This window comes from Cinclus cinclus, chromosome 37 (genome assembly GCF_963662255.1).
Source record: "Cinclus cinclus chromosome 37, bCinCin1.1, whole genome shotgun sequence".
In the NCBI taxonomy this organism is placed as follows: domain Eukaryota; kingdom Metazoa; phylum Chordata; class Aves; order Passeriformes; family Cinclidae; genus Cinclus; species Cinclus cinclus.
Window position 1 is genome coordinate 576,654 of NC_085082.1, and position 23,061 is coordinate 599,714.

Below are 23,061 nucleotides of genomic sequence, written 5' to 3' on the forward strand. Positions count from 1 at the left end.
CCAAATCCTTTGGGAACAGCCCCGAATTCCCGCCTGGAATTCCCAAATTCCCAAATCCCGAGTCCGTCGGGATCGGCCCCAAATTCCCACCTGCAATTCCCAAATTCCCAAATCCCGAATCCGTCGGGATCAGCCCCAGATTCCCGCCTGGAATTCCCAAATTCCCAAATCCGTCGGGATCAGCCCCAAATTCCCACCTGGAATTCCCAAATCATTTGGGATCAGCCCCAAATTTTCCCACCTGGAATTCCCAAATTCCCAAATCCTTTGGGATCAGCCCCAAATTCCCACCTGGAATTCCCAAATTCCCAAATCCCGAGTCCGTCGGGATCGGCCCCCAAATTCCCACCTGCAATTCCCAAATTCCCAAATCCCGAATCCGTCGGGATCAGCCCCAGATTCCCGCCTGGAATTCCCAAATTCCCAAATCCGTCGGGATCAGCCCCAAATTCCCACCTGGAATTCCCAAATCATTTGGGATCAGCCCCAAATTTTCCCACCTGGAATTCCCAAATTCCCAAATCCTTTGGGATCAGCCCCAAATTCCCACCTGGAATTCCCAAATTCCCAAATCCCGAATCCGTCGGGATCGGCCCCGAATTCCCGCCTGGAATTCCTAAATTCCCAAATCCCAAATCCTTTGGGATTGGCCCCAAATTCCCACCTGGAATTCCCAAATCCTTTGGGATCAGCCCCAAATTCCCGCCTGGAATTCCTAAATTCCCAAATCCCGAATCCGTCGGGATCGGCCCCAAATTCCCACCTGGAATTCCCAAATTCCCAAATTCCCACCTGGAATTCCCAAATTCCCAAATCCTTTGGGATCAGCCCCAAATTCCCACCTGGAATTCCCAAATTCCAAAATCCCGAATCCATCAGGATCGGCCCCAAATTCCCACCTGGAATTCCCAAATTCCCAAATTCCCACCTGGAATTCCCAAATTCCCAAATCCTTTGGGATCAGCCCCAAATTCCCACCTGGAATTCCCAAATTCCAAAATCCCGAATCCATCAGGATCGGCCCCAAATTCCCACCTGGAATTCCCAAATTCCCAAATCCGTCAGGATCGGCCCCGAATTCCCACCTGGAATTCCCAAATTCCCAAATCCTTTGGGATCAGCCCCAAATTCCCACCTGGAATTCCCAAATTCCAAAATCCCGAATCCATCAGGATCGGCCCCAGATTCCCGCCTGGAATTCCCAAATTCCCAAATCCGTCGGGATCAGCCCCAAATTCCCACCTGGAATTCCCAAATCATTTGGGATCAGCCCCAAATTTTCCCACCTGGAATTCCCAAATTCCCAAATCCTTTGGGATCAGCCCCAAATTCCCACCTGGAATTCCCAAATTCCCAAATCCCGAGTCCGTCGGGATCGGCCCCAAATTCCCACCTGCAATTCCCAAATTCCCAAATCCCGAATCCGTCGGGATCAGCCCCAGATTCCCGCCTGGAATTCCCAAATTCCCAAATCCGTCAGGATCAGCCCCAAATTCCCACCTGGAATTCCCAAATCATTTGGGATCAGCCCCAAATTTTCCCACCTGGAATTCCCAAATTCCCAAATCCTTTGGGATCAGCCCCAAATTTTCCCACCTGGAATTCCCAAATTCCCAAATCCTTTGGGATCAGCCCCAAATTCCCACCTGGAATTCCCAAATCCTTTGGGATCGGCCCCGAATTCCCGCCTGGAATTCCTAAATTCCCAAATCCCGAATCCGTCGGGATCGGCCCCAAATTCCCACCTGGAATTCCCAAATTCCCAAATTCCCACCTGGAATTCCCAAATTCCCAAATCCTTTGGGATCAGCCCCAAATTCCCACCTGGAATTCCCAAATTCCAAAATCCCGAATCCATCAGGATCGGCCCCAAATTCCCACCTGGAATTCCCAAATTCCCAAATCCGTCAGGATCGGCCCCGAATTCCCACCTGGAATTCCCAAATTCCCAAATCCTTTGGGAACAGCCCCGAATTCCCGCCTGGAATTCCCAAATTCCCAAATCCCGAATCCGTCGGGATCGGCCCCGAATTCCCACCTGGAATTCCCAAATTCCCAAATCCTTTGGGATCGGCCCCAAATTCCCACCTGGAATTCCCAAATTCCCAAATCCTTTGGGATCGGCCCCAAATTCCCGCCTGGAATTCCCAAATTCCCAAATTCCCACCTGGAATTCCCAAATTCCCAAATCCTTTGGGATCGGCCCCAAATTCCCACCTGGAATTCCCAAATTCCCAAATCCTTTGGGATCGGCCCCAAATTCCCGCCTGGAATTCCCAAATTCCCAAATTCCCACCTGGAATTCCCAAATTCCCAAATCCTTTGGGATCAGCCCCAAATTCCCACCTGGAATTCCCAAATTCCAAAATCCCGAATCCATCAGGATCGGCCCCAAATTCCCACCTGGAATTCCCAAATTCCCAAATCCCAAATCCGTCAGGATCGGCCCCGAATTCCCACCTGGAATTCCCAAATCCCGAATCCTTTGGGATCGGCCCCAAATTCCCACCTAGAATTCCCAAATTCCCAAATCCGTCGGGATCGGCCCCAAATTCCCACCTGGAATTCCCAAATTCCCAAATCCTTTGGGATCAGCCCCAAATTTTCCCGCCTGGAATTCCCAAATCCCCAAATCCTTTGGGAACAGCCCCGAATTCCCGCCTGGAATTCCCAAATTCCCAAATCCCGAATCCGTCGGGATCGGCCCCGAATTCCCGACTGGAATTCCCAAATTCCCAAATCCCAAATCCTTTGGGATCGGCCCCAAATTCCCGCCTGGAATTCCCAAATTCCCACCTGGAATTCCCAAATTCCCAAATCCTTTGGGATCAGCCCCAAATTTTCCCGCCTGGAATTCCCAAATCCCCAAATCCTTTGGGAACAGCCCCGAATTCCCGCCTGGAATTCCCAAATTCCCAAATCCCGAATCCGTCGGGATCGGCCCCGAATTCCCGACTGGAATTCCCAAATTCCCAAATCCCAAATCCTTTGGGATCGGCCCCAAATTCCCGCCTGGAATTCCCAAATTCCCACCTGGAATTCCCAAATTCCCAAATCCTTTGGGATCAGCCCCAAATTCCCACCTGGAATTCCCAAATTCCAAAATCCCGAATCCATCAGGATCGGCCCCAAATTCCCACCTGGAATTCCCAAATTCCCAAATCCCAAATCCGTCAGGATCGGCCCCGAATTCCCACCTGGAATTCCCAAATCCCGAATCCTTTGGCATCGGCCCCAAATTCCCACCTGGAATTCCCAAATTCCCGAATCCTTTGGGGTCATCCCCATTTTTTTATTCTTCCGTGAATTCCAGCACTTTTACAAATTAAAATTCCCAAATTTTTTTTCCCCCAAATTCCTGATTTTATTTTTTTTTCCCCCCCCTCTCCCTGATCCCAAACCTTTCCCGCTTTTTATTCCCAAACTCCAACGGGAATTCCGGGAATTTTAATTTTTTTTTTTTTTTTTTTTGAGTTGGAATTTTTCCAGTCGTTTCTCCCAATGGAAAAACAGCTGGAAAATTCCTAAAAAATTCCCAAAAAAAAAAAATTTCACAATTTTCCCTTTTTTTTTTTTTTTATTTTTTCCAAAGTGATCAATAAATACAAAAGGAGAAGATTCCAGAAAACCAAAAATCTCCTGACGGGAGAGACCGAAGCGGATCCCGAAATGATCAAGGTGGGAATTCCCAGATTTTTTTTTTTTTTTGGGGTGGGGGGGGGGTGGAATTTTTTGGGAATTTTTTGGGAAAAAATTTGGGTTTTTAAAAATGTATTTTTGGGGATTTTTTTTTTTTTTTTTTGGAATTTTTTAGGATTTTAAAAAATAAAATTTTGGGGGTTTTTAAAATTTATTATTGGGGATTTTTTGGGGATTTTTTTTTTTGGAATTTTTATGGAAATTTCAATAAAATTTTGGGGGTTTTTTAAATTTATTTTTGGGGATTTTTTTGGGCATTTTTTGGAATTTTTTTTGGAATTTTTAATAAACTTTTGGGGGTTTTTAAAATTTATTTTTGGGGATTTTTGGGGGATTTTTTTGGAATTTTTTTTGGAATTTTAAATGAAATTTTGGGGATTTTTAAAATTTATTTTTGGGGATTTTTTGGGGGATTTTTTAGGATTATTTTTTGGGAATTTATAATAAAATTTTGGGGATTTTTAAAATTTACTTTTGGGGATTTTTTTTGGGATTTTTTTGGAATTTTTTTTGGAAATTTCAATAAAATTTTGGGGGTTTTTAAAATTTATTTTTGGGGATTTTTGGGGGAATTTTTTGGAAATTTCAATAAAATTTTGGGGGTTTTTAAAATTTATTTTTGGGGATTTTGGGGGGATTTTTTTGGAAATTTCAATAAAATTTTGGGGGGTTTTAAAATTTATTTTTGGGGATTTTTTGGGGGGATTTTTTTGGATATTTTTTGGAAATTTCAATAAAATTTTGGGGGTTTTTAAAATTTATTTTTGGGATTTTTTTTGGATTTTTTTTGGAATTTTTTTTTGGAAATTTCAGTAAAATTTTGGGGGTTTTTAAAATTTATTTTTGGGGATTTTTTGGGGGATTTTTTTTGGGCATTTTTTAGGAATTTTTTTTTTTAAAAATTGGGGTTTTTAAAAATTTTTTTGGGATTTTTTTTTAGGGCTTTTTGGGATTATTTTGGGTTTTTTGGAGATTATTTTATTCTTATTTTGGGATTTTTGGGGTGATTTTTTGGGGATTATTTTGGGTTTTTTGGGGATTATTTTGTTCTTATTTTGGGATTTTTGGGGTGATTTTTTGGGGATTATTTTGGGATTTTTGGGGATTATTTTGTTCTTATTTTGGGATTTTTGGGGTGATTTTTTGGGGGGATTATTTTGGCATTTTTGGAGATTATTTTATTCTGATTTTAGGATTTTTGGAGATTATTTTATTCTTATTTTGGGTTTTTTTTGGGCTGATTTTTAATTTTTTTTTATATTTTTTTTCTTTAATTTTTTTTTTTTTTTTTCCCAGAGGGCCGAAGATTTCGGACCGGTCGAGGTCATTTCCCACTGGCACCCAAACCTGACCATCAACATGGTGGATGACCACACCCCCTGGGTCAGGGGCAGCGTCCCCCCGCCCCTGGATCAGTGTGAGCAGCCGGAATTCCGAGTTTTCCCAAAGAATTCCCGGAAAAAACAAAAAATTCCCCGAAAAAACAAAAAAAATCCCATACAGAACGGGGGAGATTTGGGGTCGTTCCCAGTTCTTCCCAGTTTGTCCCAGTTCGTCCCAGTTCAGTGTCCCCCCCCCCGCCCCTGGATCAGTGTGAGCAGCCGGAATTCCGAGTTTTCCCAAAGAATTCCCGGAAAAAACGAAAAATTCCCAGAAAAAAACGAAAAAAATCCCATAAAAAAACGGGGCAGATTTGGGGTCGTTCCCAGTTCTTCCCAGTTTGTCCCAGTTCAGTGTCCCCCCCCTGCCCCTGGATCAGTGTGAGCAGCCAGAATTCCGAGTTTTCCCAAAGAATTCCCGGAAGAAACGAAAAATTCCCCGAAAAAACAAAAAAAATCCCATAAAAAACGGGGCAGATTTGGGGTCGTTCCCAGTTCTTCCCAGTTTGTCCCAGTTTGTCCCAGTTCAGTGTCGCCCCTGCCCCTGGATCAGTGTGAGCAGCCGGAATTCCGAGTTTTCCCAAAGAATTCCCGGAAAAAACGAAAAATTCCCCGAAAAAACAAAAAAAATCCCATAAAAAAACGGGGCAGATTTGGGGTCGTTCCCAGTTCTTCCCAGTTTGTCCCAGTTCGTCCCAGTTCAGTGTCGCCCCTGCCCCTGGATCAGTGTGAGCAGCCGGAATTCCGAGTTTTCCCAAAAAATTCCCGGAAAAAACAAAAAATTCCCAGAAAAAAACGAAAAAAATCCCATAAAAAAACGGGGCAGATTTGGGGTCGTTCCCAGTTCTTCCCAGTTTGTCCCAGTTCAGTGTCCCCCCCCTGCCCCTGGATCAGTGTGAGCAGCCAGAATTCCGAGTTTTCCCAAAGAATTCCCGGAAGAAACGAAAAATTCCCCGAAAAAACAAAAAAAATCCCATAAAAAACGGGGCAGATTTGGGGTCGTTCCCAGTTCTTCCCAGTTTGTCCCAGTTCGTCCCAGTTCAGTGTCCCCCCCCGCCCCTGGATCAGTGTGAGCAGCCGGAATTCCGAGTTTTCCCAAAAAATTCCCGGAAAAAACGAAAAATTCCCAGAAAAAAACGAAAAAAATCCCATAAAAAAACGGGGCAGATTTGGGGTCGTTCCCAGTTCTTCCCAGTTTGTCCCAGTTTGTCCCAGTTCAGTGTCCCCCCCCTGCCCCTGGATCAGTGTGAGCAGCCAGAATTCCGAGTTTTCCCAAAGAATTCCCGGAAGAAACGAAAAATTCCCCGAAAAAACAAAAAAAATCCCATAAAAAACGGGGCAGATTTGGGGTCGTTCCCAGTTCTTCCCAGTTTGTCCCAGTTTGTCCCAGTTCAGTGTCGCCCCTGCCCCTGGATCAGTGTGAGCAGCCGGAATTCCGAGTTTTCCCAAAGAATTCCCGGAAAAAACGAAAAATTCCCCGAAAAAACGAAAAAAATCCCATACAGAACGGGGGAGATTTGGGGTCGTTCCCAGTTCTTCCCAGTTTGTCCCAGTTTGTCCCAGTTCAGTGTCCCCCCCCGCCCCTGGATCAGTGTGAGCAGCCGGAATTCCGAGTTTTCCCAAAGAATTCCCGGAAAAAACGAAAAATTCCCAGAAAAAAACGAAAATAATCCCATAAAAAACGGGGCAGGTTTGGGGTCGTTCCCAGTTCTTCCCAGTTTGTCCCAGTTCGTCCCAGTTCAGTGTCGCCCCTGCCCCTGGATCAGTGTGAGCAGCCGGAATTCCGAGTTTTCCCAAAAAATTCCCGGAAAAAACAAAAAATTCCCAGAAAAAAACAAAAAAAATCCCATAAAAAAACGGGGCAGATTTGGGGTCGTTCCCAGTTCTTCCCAGTTTGTCCCAGTTCAGTGTCCCCCCCCTGCCCCTGGATCAGTGTGAGCAGCCAGAATTCCGAGTTTTCCCAAAGAATTCCCGGAAGAAACGAAAAATTCCCCGAAAAAACAAAAAAAATCCCATAAAAAACGGGGCAGATTTGGGGTCGTTCCCAGTTCTTCCCAGTTTGTCCCAGTTCGTCCCAGTTCAGTGTCCCCCCCCGCCCCTGGATCAGTGTGAGCAGCCGGAATTCCGAGTTTTCCCAAAAAATTCCCGGAAAAAACGAAAAATTCCCAGAAAAAAACGAAAAAAATCCCATAAAAAAACGGGGCAGATTTGGGGTCGTTCCCAGTTCTTCCCAGTTTGTCCCAGTTTGTCCCAGTTCAGTGTCCCCCCCCTGCCCCTGGATCAGTGTGAGCAGCCAGAATTCCGAGTTTTCCCAAAGAATTCCCAAAAAAAAACGAAAAATTCCCTGAAAAAACAAAAAAAATCCCATAAAAAACGGGGCAGGTTTGGGGTCGTGCCCAGTTTATCCCAGTTCGTCCCAGTTCGTCCCAGTTCAGTGTCCCCCCCCCTGCCCCTGGATCAGTGTGAGCAGCCAGAATTCCGAGTTTTCCCAAAAAATTCCCAGAAAAAACGTAAAAATTCCCCGAAAAAACAAAAAAAATCCCATAAAAAACGGGGCAGATTTGGGGTCGTTCCCAGTTCTTCCCAGTTTGTCCCAGTTTTTCCCAGTTCAGTGTCGCCCCCGCCCCTGGATCAGTGTGAGCAGCCGGAATTCCGAGTTTTCCCAAAAAATTCCCGGAAAAAACAAAAAATTCCCCGAAAAAAACGAAAATAATCCCATAAAAAACGGGGCAGATTTGGGGTCGTTCCCAGTTCTTCCCAGTTTGTCCCAGTTCAGTGTCCCCCCCCTGCCCCTGGATCAGTGTGAGCAGCCGGAATTCCGAGTTTTCCCAAAAAATTCCCGGAAAAAACGAAAAATTCCCAGAAAAAAACAAAAAAAATCCCATAAAAAACGGGGCAGGTTTGGGGTCGTTCCCAGTTTATCCCAGTTCGTCCCAGTTCAGTGTCCCCCCCCCCGCCCCTGGATCAGTGTGAGCAGCCGGAATTCCGAGTTTTCCCAAAGAATTCCCGGAAAAAACGAAAAATTCCCCGAAAAAACGAAAAAAATCCCATAAAAAACGGGGCAGATTTGGGGTCGATCCCAGTTCTTCCCAGTTTCTCCCAGTTTGTCCCAGTTCAGTGTCGCCCCTGCCCCTGGATCAGTGTGAGCAGCCGGAATTCCGAGTTTTCCCAAAAAATTCCCAGAAAAAACGTAAAAATTCCCCGAAAAAACAAAAAAAATCCCATAAAAAACGGGGCAGGTTTGGGGTCGTTCCCAGTTTATCCCAGTTCGTCCCAGTTCGTCCCAGTTCAGTGTCCCCCCCCCTGCCCCTGGATCAGTGTGAGCAGCCAGAATTCCGAGTTTTCCCAAAAAATTCCCGGAAAAAACGAAAAATTCCCAGAAAAAAACGGAAAAAATCCCATAAAAAACGGGGCAGATTTGGGGTCGTTCCCAGTTCGTCCCAGTTTGTCCCAGTTCGTCCCAGTTCGTCCCAGTCCATCATTGATCCAATCATTAATGGATTTATCCCATCGTTAATGAGTTTATCCCGTCATTAATGAATTTATTCTGTCTTTAATTGATTTATGCCATCGTTAATGGGTTTATCTCTTGTTAATTAATTTATTCCGTCATTAATGAATTTATTCCGTCATTAATTTATTTATCCCCTTATTAATGAGTTTATCCATAATTAATGGGTGTATCCCATCATTAATTAATTTATTTTGTCATTAATGAATTTATTCCGTCATTAATTTATTTATCCCATCGTTAATGAATTTATCCCATCGTTAATGAATTTATCCATCGTTAATGGGTGTATCCCGTCATTAATTAATTTATTCCGTCATTAATGAATTTATTCCGTCATTAATGAATTTATCCCATTGTTAATGAATTTATCCCATCGTTAATGAATTTATCCATCGTTAATGGGTGTATCCCGTCATTAATTAATTTATTCCGTCATTAATGAATTTATTCCGTCATTAATTTATTTATCCCATCGTTAATGAATTAATCCCATCACTAATGAGTTTATCACGTCGTTAATGAATTTATTCTCTCATTAATTAATTTATTCCATCCTTGATGAGTTTAGCCCCGTTCCCAATGAGTTTGTCCCATCGTTAATGAGTTTATCCCATCGTTAATGAGTTTGTCCAATCGTTAATGAGTTTGTCCCATCGTTAATGGGTTTATCCCATCGTTAATGAGTTTATCCCATCGTTAATGAGTTTATCCCATCGTTAATGAGTTTATCCCATCATTAATGAGTTTGTCCCATCATTAATGAGTTTGTCCCATCGTTAATGAGTTTATCCCATCATTAATGAGTTTGTCCCATCCTTAATGAGTTTGTCCCATCATTAATGAGTTTATCCCATCGTTAATGAGTTTATCCCATCGTTAATGAGTTTGTCCCATCCTTAATGAGTTTGTCCCATCATTAATGAGTTTATCCCATCGTTAATGAGTTTATCCCATCATTAATGAGTTTGTCCCATCGTTAATGAGTTTATCCCATCATTAATGAGTTTGTCCCATCATTAATGAGTTTGTCCCATCGTTAATGAGTTTATCCCATCATTAATGAGTTTATCCCATCATTAATGAGTTTATCCCATCATTAATGAGTTTGTCCCATCCTTAATGAGTTTGTCCCATCATTAATGAGTTTATCCCATCGTTAATGAGTTTATCCCATCATTAATGAGTTTGTCCCATCGTTAATGAGTTTATCCCATCATTAATGAGTTTGTCCCATCATTAATGAGTTTGTCCCATCGTTAATGAGTTTATCCCATCATTAATGAGTTTGTCCCATCGTTAATGAGTTTGTCCCATCGTTAATGAGTTTATCCAATCGTTAATGAGTTTATCCCATCCTTAATGAGTTTGTCCCATCGTTAATGAGTTTGTCCCATCCTTAATGAGTTTGTCCCATCGTTAATGAGTTTGTCCCATCGTTAATGAGTTTATCCAATCGTTAATGAGTTTATCCCATCGTTAATGAGTTTGTCCAATCGTTAATGAGTTTGTCCCGTCGTTAATGAGTTTGTCCCATCGTTAATGAGTTTGTCCAATCGTTAATGAGTTTATCCCATCGTTAATGAGTTTGTCCCATCGTTAATGAGTTTGTCCCGTCGTTAATGAGTTTGTCCAATCGTTAATGAGTTTGTCCCATCGTTAATGAGTTTGTCCCATCGTTAATGAGTTTGTCCCACCGTTAATGAGTTTGTCCAATCGTTAATGAGTTTGTCCCATCGTTAATGAGTTTGTCCCATCGTTAATGAGTTTGTCCCATCGTTAATGAGTTTGTCCCATCCTTAATGAGTTTGTCCCATCGTTAATGAGTTTATCCCATCGTTAATGGGTTTATCCCATCGTTAATGAGTTTGTCCAATCGTTAATGAGTTTGTCCCGTCGTTAATGAGTTTGTCCCATCGTTAATGAGTTTGTCCCATCATTAATGAGTTTATCCCATCGTTAATGAGTTTGTCCCATTGTTAATGAGTTTATCCCATCATTAATGAGTTTGTCCCATCGTTAATGAGTTTGTCCCATCGTTAATGAGTTTGTCCCATCGTTAATGAGTTTATCCCATCATTAATGAGTTTATCCCATCATTAATGAGTTTATCCCATCATTAATGAGTTTGTCCCATCGTTAATGAGTTTGTCCAATCGTTAATGAGTTTGTCCCATCGTTAATGAGTTTATCCCATCATTAATGAGTTTGTCCCATCGTTAATGAGTTTATCCCATCATTAATGAGTTTGTCCCATCGTTAATGAGTTTATCCCATCATTAATGAGTTTATCCCATCGTTAATGGGTTTTTGTTCCATCGTTAATGGATTTATCCCCTCATTCATGGATTTATCCCCTCATTCATGAATTTATCCCCTCATTCATGGATTTATCCCCTCATTCATGGATTTATCCCCTCATTCATGAATTTATCCCCTCATTCATGGATTTATCCCCTCATTGATGGATTTATTCCCTCATTGATGGATTTATCCCCTCATTCATGGATTTATCCCCTCATTCATGGATTTATCCCCTCATTCATGGATTTATCCCCTCATTCATGGATTTATCCCCTCATTCATGGATTTATCCCCTCATTCATGAATTTATCCCCTCATTCATGGATTTATCCCCTCATTAATGGATTTATCCCCTCATTCATGGATTTATCCCATTATTTATGAACTCCCCCCTTTCCCACCGCTTTATCCCCTTCTTACCTTCTCCATCCCCATCACTGACGCCTTCCATCCTAAAAAAACCAACCCCCAACCCCCAACCCATTTAAATTCGCCAACTCCTTCCGCTCCCCCCCCCCCCTCTCCCCCCGTTTCTCCTCAGACGTGAAGTTCGACGCTCTGAGCGGGGACTATTTCCCCATCCTCTACTTCAACGATTACTGGAACCTGCAGCGCGATTATTTCCCCATCAACGAGAGCGTGCGGCGCCTGCCGTTCCGCCTGTCCTTCTGCCCGCTGTCGCTGTGGCGCTGGCAGCTCTACGCCGCGCAGAGCTCGCGCTCGCCCTGGAACTTCCTGGGCGAGGATCTCTACGAGCAATCCGACGAGGAGCAGGATTCCGTCAAGGTTGACCCCGACCCCGACCCCGACCTCCACCTCTCGAGTGGTTGTACCCCGCCCACCTCGGGTTTCCATGATTTTTCCATGATTTTTCCCTGATTTTTCCCAATGTCCCCTGATTTTTCCTTGATTTTTCCATGATTTTGCATGATTTTCCCTGATTTTTCCCTGATTTTCCCTGATTTTTCCTTGATTTTTCCATGATTTTCCCTGATTTTTCCTTGATTTTTCCATGATTTTTCCCAATTTTCCCTGATGTTTCCTTGATTTTTCCCTGATTTTTCCCTGATCTTTCCCTGATTTTTCCCAATTTCCCCTGATTTTTCCTTGATTTTTCCATGATTTTTTCCCAATTTCCCCTGATTTTTCCCTGATTTTCCCTGATTTTTCCCTGATTTTCCCTGATTTTTTCTTGATTTTTCCATGATTTTTCCCTGATTTTTCCCTGATTTTTCCCTGATTTTTCCCAATTTCCCCTGATTTTTCCCAATTTCCCCTGATTTTTCCTTGATTTTCCCCTGATTTTTCCCAATTTCCCCTGATTTTTCCATGATTTTTCCCTGATTTTTCCCAATTTCCCCTGATTTTTCCTTGATTTTCCATGATTTTGCCTTGATTTTTCCCTGATTTTTCCATGATTTTTTCCCAATTTTGCCTCGATTTTCCCCTGATTTTTCCATGATTTTTCCCTGATTTTTCCCTGATTTTTCCCTGATTTTCCTTGATTTTTCCCTGATTTTTCCATGATTTTTCCCAATTTCCCCTGATTTTTCTGGATTTTTCCTTGATTTCTCCATGATTTTTCCATGATTTTTCCCAATTTCTCCTGATCTTTCCTTGATTTTTCCATGATTTTTCCTTGATTTTTCCCTGATTTTTCCTTGATTTTTCCATGATTTTTTCCAATTTTCCCTGATTTTTCCCTGATTTTTCCTTGATTTTTCCCTGATTTTTCCCTGATTTTTCCCTGATTTTTTCCCTGATTTTTCCATGATTTTTCCATGATTTTTCCCAATTTCCCCTGATTTTTCTGGATTTTTCCTTGATTTTTCCCTGATTTTCCCTGCATTTTCTAGATTTTCCCGATTTTTCTAGATTTTTCCCTGATTTTTCCCTGATTTCTCCATGATTTTTCCCTGATTTTTCCCTGATTTCTCCATGGTTTTTCCTTGATTTTTTTCCCTGATTTTTCCTTTATTTTCCCAGATTTTTCCATGATTTTTCCCTGATTTTCCCTGATTTTTCCATGATTTTTCCAGATTTTCCCCCTCATTTTCCCCTGATTTTTCTCAATTTCTCTTGATTTTTCCCTGATTTTTCTCGATTTTTCCCCTGATTTTTCTCAGTTTTTCTTCTCCATTTTTTTATTGATTTTTCCCCCATTTCCCCCCCGTTTTTCCCCCCGTTTTTTTCCCCCCCTCCCCTTCCCGCTCTCCCTAATTCCCGTTTTCTTTTCCCATTTTTTTTTTCCCTTTTCTTTTCCCAGGTGGCTCTCCTGGAGACCAACCCCTACCTGCTGGCTCTCACCATCGTCGTCTCCATCGTGCACAGCGTCTTCGAGTTCCTCGCCTTCAAAAACGGTGACGCTTCCCAAAAGATTCCCAAGAAATCCCCAAAACATTCCCGGAAAAATTCCCAAAATATTCCAAAGAAATTCCCAAAGGATTCCCAAGAAATTCCCAAAAGATTCCCAAAAAAGATTCCCGGAAAAAAATCCCAAAAAGATTCCCAAGAAATTCCCAAAACATTCCCAAAAAGATTCCCGGAAAAAATCCCCAAAAGATTCCCAAAAAGATTCCCGGAAAAAATCCCCAAAAGATTCCCAAAAGATTCCCGGAAAAATTCCCAAAAAGATTCCCAAGAAATTCCCAAAACATTCCCAAAAAGATTCCCGGAAAAAATCCCAAAAGATTCCCAAGAAATTCCCAAAACATTCCCAAAAAGATTCCCAGAAAAAATCCCAAAAAGATTCCCAAGAAATTCCCAAAACATTCCCAAAAAGATTCCCGGAAAAAATCCCAAAAGATTCCCAAGAAATTCCCAAAACATTCCCAAAAAGATTCCCACAAAAAAATCCCAAAAAGATTCCCAAGAAATTCCCAAAACATTCCCAAAAAAGATTCCCGGAAAAAAATCCCAAAAAGATTCCCAAGAAATTCCCAAAACATTCCCAAAAAGATTCCCGGAAAAATTCCCAAAAAGATTCCCAAGAAATTCCCAAAAAAGATTCCTGGAAAAAATCCCAAAAGATTCCCAAGAAATTCCCAAAACATTCCCAAAAAGATTCCCAGAAAAATTCCCAAAATATTCCCAAGAAATTCCCAAATGATTCCCAAGAAATTCCCAAAATATTCCCGGAAAAAATCCCTAAAAGATTCCCAAAAGATTCCCAAAAAGATTCCCAAGAAATTCCCAAAAGATTCCCAAAAAGATTCCCGGAAAAATTCCCAAAATATTCCCGGAAAAATTCCCAAAAGATTCCCAAAAAGATTCCCGGAAAAAATCCCAAAAGATTCCCAAGAAATTCCCAAAACATTCCCAAAAAGATTCCCGGAAAAATTCCCAAAAAGATTCCCAAGAAATCCCCAAAAGATTCCCGGAAAAATTCCCAAAAGATTCCCAAGAATTCTCCAAAAAGATTCCCGGAAATTCCCAACTTTTCCCAAAGATTGCCAGGAATTCCCAACATTTTCCAGGAATTCCCAAAGATTCCGAGGAATGTTCCCAAATGCTCCCAAGAATTCCCAAGAATTCCCAGAAATTCCCAAAGGTTCCCAAATTTCCAAAATTCCCACGGAATTCCCGGGTGGTTTTTTTTCCCACGGAATTCCCGTTTTTTTTTCCCTCATGGAATTCCCAGGTTTTTCCCATGGAATTCCCGGGTGTTTTTTCCCCACGGAATTCCCATTTTTTTTTCCCACGGAATTCATGTTTTTTTCCCACGGAATTCCTGGGTGGTTTTTTTCCCACAGAATTCCCGTTTTTTTCCCACGGAATTCCCATTTTTTTCCCATGGAATTCCCGGGTGGTTTTTTCCCCCACACGGAATTCCCGGGTGGATTTTTCCCACGGAATTCCCATTTTTTTCCCCACGGAATTCCCATTTTTTTCCCACGGAATTCCCGGGTGGATTTTTCCCACGGAATTCCCATTTTTTTCCCACGGAATTTCCCAATTTTTTCCCCATGGAATTCCCATATTTTTGCCATGGAATTCCCGGGTGGTTTTTTCCCACAGAATTCCCATTTTTTTCCCGCGGAATTCCCGTTTTTCTCCCCACACCGAATTCCTGGATGGTTCTCTTCCCCCCCCCTCCCCCCCCTCCCGGAATTCCCGTTTTTTTTTTTCCCACGGAATTCCCGTTTTTTTTCCCACAGAATTCTTGGTTTCTTCCCACAAAATTCCCGGTTTTTTTTTTCCCTCATGGAATTCCCGTTTTTTTTCCCATGGAATTCCCGTTTTTTTCCCCACGTAATTTCCCGGTTTTTTCCCATTCCCGTTCCCATTCCCGTTCCCATTCCCGTTCCCATCCCCATCCCCATTCCCGTTCCCATTCCCGTTCCCATTCCCGTTCCCATTCCCATTCCCATTCCCGTTCCCATTCCCATTCCCGTTCCCGTCCCCGTTCCCATTCCCGTTCCCATTCCTGTTCCCATTCCCGTTCCCATTCCCGTTCCCGTTCCCGTTCCCGTTCCCATTCCCGTTCCCATTCCCATTCCCGTTCCCGTTCCCGTTCCCATTCCCGTTCCCATTCCCGTTCCCGTTCCCGTTCCCATTCCCGTTCCCATTCCCATTCCCATTCCCATTCCCATTCCTGTTCCCATTCCCATTCCCATTCCCGTTCCCATTCCCGTTCCCATTCCCATTCCCGTTCCCATTCCCATTCCCATCCCCATTCCCATTCCCATTCCCGTTCCCATTCCCGTTCCCATTCCCATTCCCATTCCCGTTCCCATCCCCATTCCCATTCCCCATTCCCATTCCCATTCCCGTTCCCATTCCCGTTCCCATTCCCATTCCCATTCCCGTTCCCATTCCCATTCCCATCCCCATTCCCATTCCCATTCCCGTTCCCATTCCCATTCCCATTCCCGTTCCCATTCCCGTTCCCATTCCCATTCCCATTCCCGTTCCCATCCCCATTCCCATTCCCCATTCCCATTCCCATTCCCGTTCCCATTCCCGTTCCCATTCCCATTCCCATTCCCGTTCCCATTCCCATTCCCATCCCCATTCCCATTCCCATTCCCGTTCCCATTCCCATTCCCATTCCCATCCCCATTCCCATTCCCATTCCCGTTCCCATTCCCGTTCCCATTCCCATTCCCATTCCCGTTCCCATTCCCGTTCCCGTTCCCGTTCCCATTCCCGTTCCCATTCCCATTCCCGTTCCCGTCCCCATCCCCATTCCCGTTCCCATTCCTGTTCCCATTCCCGTTCCCATTCCCGTTCCCGTTCCCGTTCCCATTCCCGTTCCCATTCCCATTCCCGTTCCCGTTCCCGTTCCCATTCCCGTTCCCATTCCCGTTCCCGTTCCCGTTCCCGTTCCCATTCCCGTTCCCATTCCCGTTCCCATTCCCATTCCCATTCCCGTTCCCGTTCCCGTTCCCATCCCCGTTCCCGTTCCCATCCCCATTCCCGTTCCCATCCCCGTTCCCATTCCCATCCCCATTCCCATTCCCATTCCCATCCCCATTCCCATTCCCATTCCCGTTCCCATTCCCATTCCCGTTCCCATTCCCGTTCCCATTCCCGTTCCCATTCCCATTCCCGTTCCCGTTCCCATTCCCATTCCCGTTCCCATTCCCATTCCCGTTCCCATTCCCGTTCCCATTCCCATCCCCATTCCCATTCCCATTCCCGTTCCCATCCCCATTCCCATCCCCATTCCCATTCCCGTTCCCATCCCCATCCCCATTCCCGTTCCCATTCCCGTTCCCATTCCCATTCCCATCCCCATTCCCGTTCCCATTCCCATTCCCATTCCCATTCCTGTTCCCATCCCCATTCCCATTCCCATTCCCATCCCCGTTCCCGTTCCCATTCCCGTTCCCATTCCCATTCCCGTTCCCATTCCCATCCCCATCCCCATTCCCATTCCCATTCCCGTTCCCATTCCCGTTCCCGTTCCCATTCCCATCCCCATCCCCATTCCCGTTCCCATCCCCATTCCCATTCCCGTTCCCATTCCCATTCCCATCCCCATTCCCGTTCCCATTCCCATTCCCGTTCCCATTCCCATTCCCATTCCCGTTCCCATTCCCGTTCCCGTTCCCGTTCCCATTCCCATCCCCATTCCCATCCCCATTCCCATTCCCATCCCCATTCCCATCCCCATTCCCGTTCCCATCCCTGTTCCCATCCCCATTCCCATTCCCATTCCCGTTCCCATTCCCATCCCCATTCCCATTCCCGTTCCCATTCCCGTTCCCATCCCCATTCCCATTCCCGTTCCCATTCCCATTCCCGTTCCCATTCCCATCCCCATCCCCATCCCCATTCCCGTTCCCATTCCCATCCCCATTCCCATTCCCATTCCCATTCCCGTTCCCATTCCCATCCCCATTCCCGTTCCCATTCCCATTCCCATTCCCATTCCTGTTCCCATCCCCATTCCCATTCCCATTCCCATCCCCGTTCCCGTTCCCATTCCCGTTCCCATTCCCATTCCCATTCCCGTTCCCATTCCCATCCCCATCCCCATTCCCATTCCCATTCCCGTTCCCATTCCCGTTCCCGTTCCCATTCCCATCCCCATCCCCATTCCCATTCCCATCCCCATTCCCATTCCCATCCCCGTTCCCATTCCCATCCCCATTCCCATTCCCGTTCCCATTCCCATTCCCATCCCCATTCCCGTTCCCATTCCCATTCCCGTTCCCATTCCCATTCCCATTCCCGTTCCCATTCCCGTTCCCGTTCCCGTTCCCATTCCCATCCCCATTCCCATCCCCATTCCCATTCCCATCCCCATTCCCATCCCCATCCCCGTTCCCGTTCCCATTCCCATCCCTGTTCCCATCCCCATTCCCATTCCCATTCCCGTTCCCATTCCCATCCCCATTCCCATTCCCGTTCCCATTCCCGTTCCCATCCCCATTCCCATTCCCGTTCCCATTCCCATTCCCGTTCCCATTCCCGTTCCCATTCCCATTCCCATCCCCATTCCCATTCCCATCCCCATCCCCGTTCCCATTCCCATTCCCATCCCCATTCCCATCCCCATTCCCGTTCCCATTCCCATCCCCATTCCCATCCCCATTCCCGTTCCCGTTCCCATCCCCATTCCCATTCCCATTCCCATTCCCGTTCCCATTCCCATCCCCATTCCCATTCCCATCCCCGTTCCCGTTCCCATTCCCGTTCCCATTCCCGTTCCCATTCCCATCCCCATTCCCGTTCCCATCCCCATTCCCATTCCCATTCCCATCCCCATTCCCGTTCCCATTCCCATCCCCATTCCCATCCCCATTCCCGTTCCCGTTCCCATCCCCATTCCCATCCCCATTCCCGTTCCCATTCCCGTTCCCATTCCCATCCCCATCCCCATTCCCATTCCCATCCCCATTCCCGTTCCCATCCCCATTCCCATCCCCATTCCCATTCCCATCCCCGTTCCCATTCCCATTCCCGTTCCCATCCCCGTTCCCGTTCCCATTCCCATTCCCATCCCCATTCCCGTTCCCATCCCCATTCCCATCCCCATTCCCGTTCCCATTCCCGTTCCCATCCCCACTCCCATCCCCATTCCCATTCCCATCCCCGTTCCCATTCCCATTCCCGTTCCCATCCCCGTTCCCATTCCCATTCCCATTCCCTTTCCCGTTCCCATTCCCATTCCCATTCCCATCCCCATTCCCGTTCCCATTCCCGTTCCCATTCCCGTTCCCATTCCCATCCCCATCCCCATTCCCATTCCCATTCCCATCCCCATTCCCATCCCCATCCCCATTCCCATTCCCATTCCCGTTCCCATTCCCATTCCCATCCCCATCCCCATTCCCATTCCCATTCCCATCCCCATTCCCGTTCCCATTCCCATCCCCATTCCCATTCCCGTTCCCATTCCCATCCCCATTCCCGTTCCCATCCCCGTTCCCATTCCCGTTCCCATTCCCATTCCCATTCCCATTCCCCATTCCCGTTCCCATTCCCATTCCCATTCCCATTCCCATTCCCCATTCCCGTTCCCATTCCCATTCCCATTCCCGTTCCCATTCCCATTCCCGTTCCCATTCCCATTCCCGTTCCCATTCCCGTTCCCATTCCCATCCCCGTTCCCGTTCCCATTCCCATTCCCCATCCCCATCCCCATTCCCATTCCCGTTCCCATTCCCATTCCCAGATATCCAGTTCTGGAGCAGCCGTCGCTCCCTCGAGGGTCTCTCCGTGCGTTCCGTGGTGTTCGGGGTTTTCCAATCGCTCGTGGTTCTCCTTTACATCCTGGACAACGAAACCAACCTGGTGGTGCAGCTCAGGTGAGCTCGTTAGCCACTCATTAATTAATCACTAATTAATCACTAATTAATCATTAATTAACCATTAATTAATGGGTCATGAACCCGGGGTGCAGCTCAGGTGAGCGCGTTAGCCACTCATTAATTAATCACTAATTAATCATTAATTAATCACTCATTAATGGGTCATGAACCCGGGGTGCAGCTCAGGTGAGCTCGTTAGCCACTCATTAATTAATCACTAATTAATCATTAATTAATCACTCATTAATGGGTCATGAACCCGGGGTGCAGCTCAGGTGAGCTCGTTAGCCACTCATTAATTAATCACTAATTAATCATTAATTAATCATTAATTAACGGGTCATGAACCTGGTGGTGCAGCTCAGGTGAGCTCGTTAGTCACTGATTAATCACTAATTAATCACTAATTAATCACTAATTAATCACTAATTAACGGGTCATGAACCGGGGTGCAGCTCAGGTGAGCTCCTCAATCACTAATTAATCATTAATTAATCATTAATTAATGGGTCATTAATGAGAGATTAATGATTTTAGGATTTCTGGGATTTTGGGTGATTTTTTGGGATTCCTGTAATTTTTGGGATTTCTGTGATTTTGGGATTTCTGGGATTTGGGGTGATTTTTTGGGATTCCCGTGATTCTGGGATTTCCGTGATTTTGGGATTTCCGTGATTTTGGGATTCCTGTGATTTTGGGTGATTTTTGGGATTTCCGTGATTTTGGGATTTCTGTGATTTTGGGTGATTTTTGGGATTTCTGTGATTTTGGGATTCCTGGGATTTTGGGTGATTTTTGGGATTTCAGTGATTTTGGGATTTCTGGGATTTGGGGTGATTTTTGGGATTTCTGTGATTTTTGGGATTTCTGTGATTTTGGGATTTCTCTGATTTTGGGTGATTTTTTGGGATTTCCGTGATTTTGGGATTCCTGTGATTTTGGGTGATTTTTGGGATTTCTGTGATTTTTGGGATTTCTGTGATTTTGGGATTTCTGTGATTTTGGGTGATTTTTGGGATTTCCGTGATTTTGGGATTCCTGTGATTTTGGGTGATTTTTGGGATTTCCGTGATTTTGGGATTTCTGTGATTTTGGGTGATTTTTGGGATTTTCCGTGATTTTGGGATTCCTGTGATTTTGGGTGATTTTTGGGATTTCTGTGATTTTGGGTGATTTTTGGGATTTCTGTGATTCTGGGATTTCTGTGATTTTGGGATCCCTGTGATTTGGGGTGATTTTTGGGATTTCCGTGTTTTTGGGATTTCTCTGATTTTGGGTGATTTTTTGGGATTTCCGTGATTTTGGGATTCCTGTGATTTTGGGATTCCTGTGATTTGGGGTGATTTTTGGGATTTCCGTGTTTTTGGGATTCCTGTGATTTTGGGTGATTTTTGGGATTTTCCGTGATTTTGGGATTCCTGTGATTTTGGGATTCCTGTGATTTTGGGTGATTTTTGGGATTTCTGTGATTTTGGGTGATTTTTGGGATTTCTGTGATTCTGGGATCCCTGTGATTTGGGGTGATTTTTTGGGATTTCCGTGATTTTGGGATTCCTGTGATTTTGGGTGATTTTTGGGATTTCCGTGATTTTGGGATTCCTGTGATTTTGGGATTCCTGTGATTTGGGTGATTTTTTGGGATTTCTGTGATTTTGGGATTTCTCTGATTTTGGGTGATTTTTTGGGATTTCCGTGATTTTGGGATTCCTGTGATTTTGGGTGATTTTTGGGATTTCCGTGTTTTTGGGATTCCTGTGATTTTGGGATTTCTGTGATTTTGGGTGATTTTTGGGATTCCTGTGATTCTGGGATTTCCGTGTTTTTGGGATTCCTGTGATTTTGGGTGATTTTTTGGGATTTCCGTGATTTTGGGATTTCCGTGATTTTGGGTGATTTTTGGGATTTCTGTGTTCCAGCGTTTTCGTGGGGCTGCTCATCGACCTCTGGAAGATCACCAAGGTCATGGACGTGCGGGTGAGCCCCCAGAGCCTTTCCCAGTTCCCCCCAGTTCCTTAACTGGCCATTCCCCAGTCAAACCGGGCATTTTCCCAGTTCACTTCAGATGTTTCCCAGTTCAATTGGGATTGTTCCCATTTAAATTGGGATTGTTCCCAGTTCAATTGGGATTTTTTTCCCAGTTAAATTGGGATTGTTCCCATTTAAATTGGGATTTTTTTCCCAGTTCAATTGGGATTTTTCCCAGTTTAATTTGGATTTTTTTCCCAGTTCAATTTGGATTTTTCCCAGTTTAATTTGGATTTTTTTCCCAGTTCAATTGGGATTTTTTTCCCAGTCAAATCAGGGATTTTTCCCAGTTCAATTGGGATTTTTCCCATTTAGATTGGGATTTTTTCCCAGTTTAATTGGGATTTTTCCCATTTAAATTTGGATTTTTCCCAGTGAAATCAGGGATTTTTCCCAGTTTAATTCGGATTTTTTTCCCAGTTCAATTGGGATTTTTCCCAGTTGAATTTGGATTTTTCCCAGTTCAATCAGGGATTTTTCCCAGTTCAATCAGGGATTTTTCCCAGTTTAATTCGGATTTTTTTCCCAGTTCAATTGGGATTTTTCCCAGTTCAATTTGGATTTTTTTCCCAGTTCAATTTGGATTTTTTTCCCAGTTCAATTGGAATTTTTCCCAGTCAAATCAGGGATTTTTCCCAGTTTAATTCGGATTTTTTTCCCAGTTCAATTGGGATTTTTCCCAGTCAAATCAGGGATTTTTCCCAGTTTAATTGGGATTTTTCCCATTTAAATTTGGATTTTTCCCAGTCAAATCAGGGATTTTTCCCAGTTCAATTCGGATTTTCCCAGTTCAATTCGGATTTTTCCCATTTAAAGTTGGATTTTTCCCAGTTCAAATCAGGGATTTTTCCCAGTTCAATTCGGATTTTCCCAGTTCAATTGGGATTTTTCCCATTTAAAGTTGGATTTTTCCCAGTCAAATCAGGGATTTTTCCCAGTTCAATTCGGATTTTCCCAGTTCAATTCGGATTTTTCCCATTTAAAGTTGGATTTTTCCCAGTTCAAATCAGGGATTTTTCCCAGTTCAATTGGGATTTTTCCCAGTTCAATTGGAATTTTTCCCAGTTTAATTCGGATTTTTTTTCCCAGTTCAATTGGGATTTTTCCCAGTCAAATCAGGGATTTTTCCCAGTTCAATCAGGGATTTTTCCCAGTTCAATTGGGATTTTTCCCATTTAAAGTTGGATTTTTCCCAGTTCAATTGGGATTTTTTTTTTCCCAGTTCAATTGGGATTTTTCCCATTTAAATTGGGATTTTTCCCAGTTTAATTCGGATTTTCCCAGTTCAATTGGGATTTTTCCCATTTAAAGTTGGATTTTTCCCAGTTCAATTGTTTTTTGTTTTTTTTTCCAGTTCAATCAGGGATTTTTCCCAGTTGAATTTGGATTTTTCCCATTTAAATTGGGATTTTTCCCAGTTCAATTGGGATTTTTCCCAGTTTAATTTGGATTTTTTTCCCAGTTCAATTTGGATTTTTCCCAGTTTAATTTGGATTTTTTTCCCAGTTCATTTGGGATTTTTTTCCCAGTTCAATTGGGATTTTTCCCAGTTTAATTTGGATTTTTTTCCCAGTTCAATTGGGATTTTTTTTTCCCAGTTCAAGTCAGGGATTTTTCCCAGTTTCATTCGGATTTTCCCAGTTCAATTGGAATTTTTCCCATTTAAATTTTGATTTTTCCCAGTTTAATTTGGACTTTTTTCCCAGTTCAATTGGAATTTTTTTCCCAGTTCAATTTGGATTTTTCCCAGTTTAATTTGGATTTTTTTCCCAGTTCAATCAGGGATTTTTCCCAGTCAAATCAGGGATTTTTCCCAGTTCAATTGGGATTTTTCCCATTTAAATTTGGATTTTTCCCAGTCAAATCAGGGATTTTTCCCAGT

At 44.1% G+C, this 23,061-nt stretch overlaps 1 protein-coding gene across 2 annotated transcripts in view; it reads left to right on the forward strand.

Annotated features, from left to right (window-relative positions):
• The window catches only part of CLPTM1 (CLPTM1 regulator of GABA type A receptor forward trafficking), a 54,969-nt gene that overhangs the window by 17,711 nt on the left and 14,197 nt on the right, over positions 1 to 23,061 (forward strand). For both annotated transcript variants that reach the window (XM_062512470.1, XM_062512471.1), the window contains 6 exons: positions 3,593 to 3,678; positions 4,996 to 5,116; positions 11,435 to 11,679; positions 13,160 to 13,253; positions 19,019 to 19,151; positions 21,071 to 21,128. In XM_062512470.1, coding sequence (XP_062368454.1) covers positions 3,593 to 3,678; positions 4,996 to 5,116; positions 11,435 to 11,679; positions 13,160 to 13,253; positions 19,019 to 19,151; positions 21,071 to 21,128 — 737 coding nt within the window. The remainder of the gene's footprint in view (positions 1 to 3,592; positions 3,679 to 4,995; positions 5,117 to 11,434; positions 11,680 to 13,159; positions 13,254 to 19,018; positions 19,152 to 21,070; positions 21,129 to 23,061) is intronic.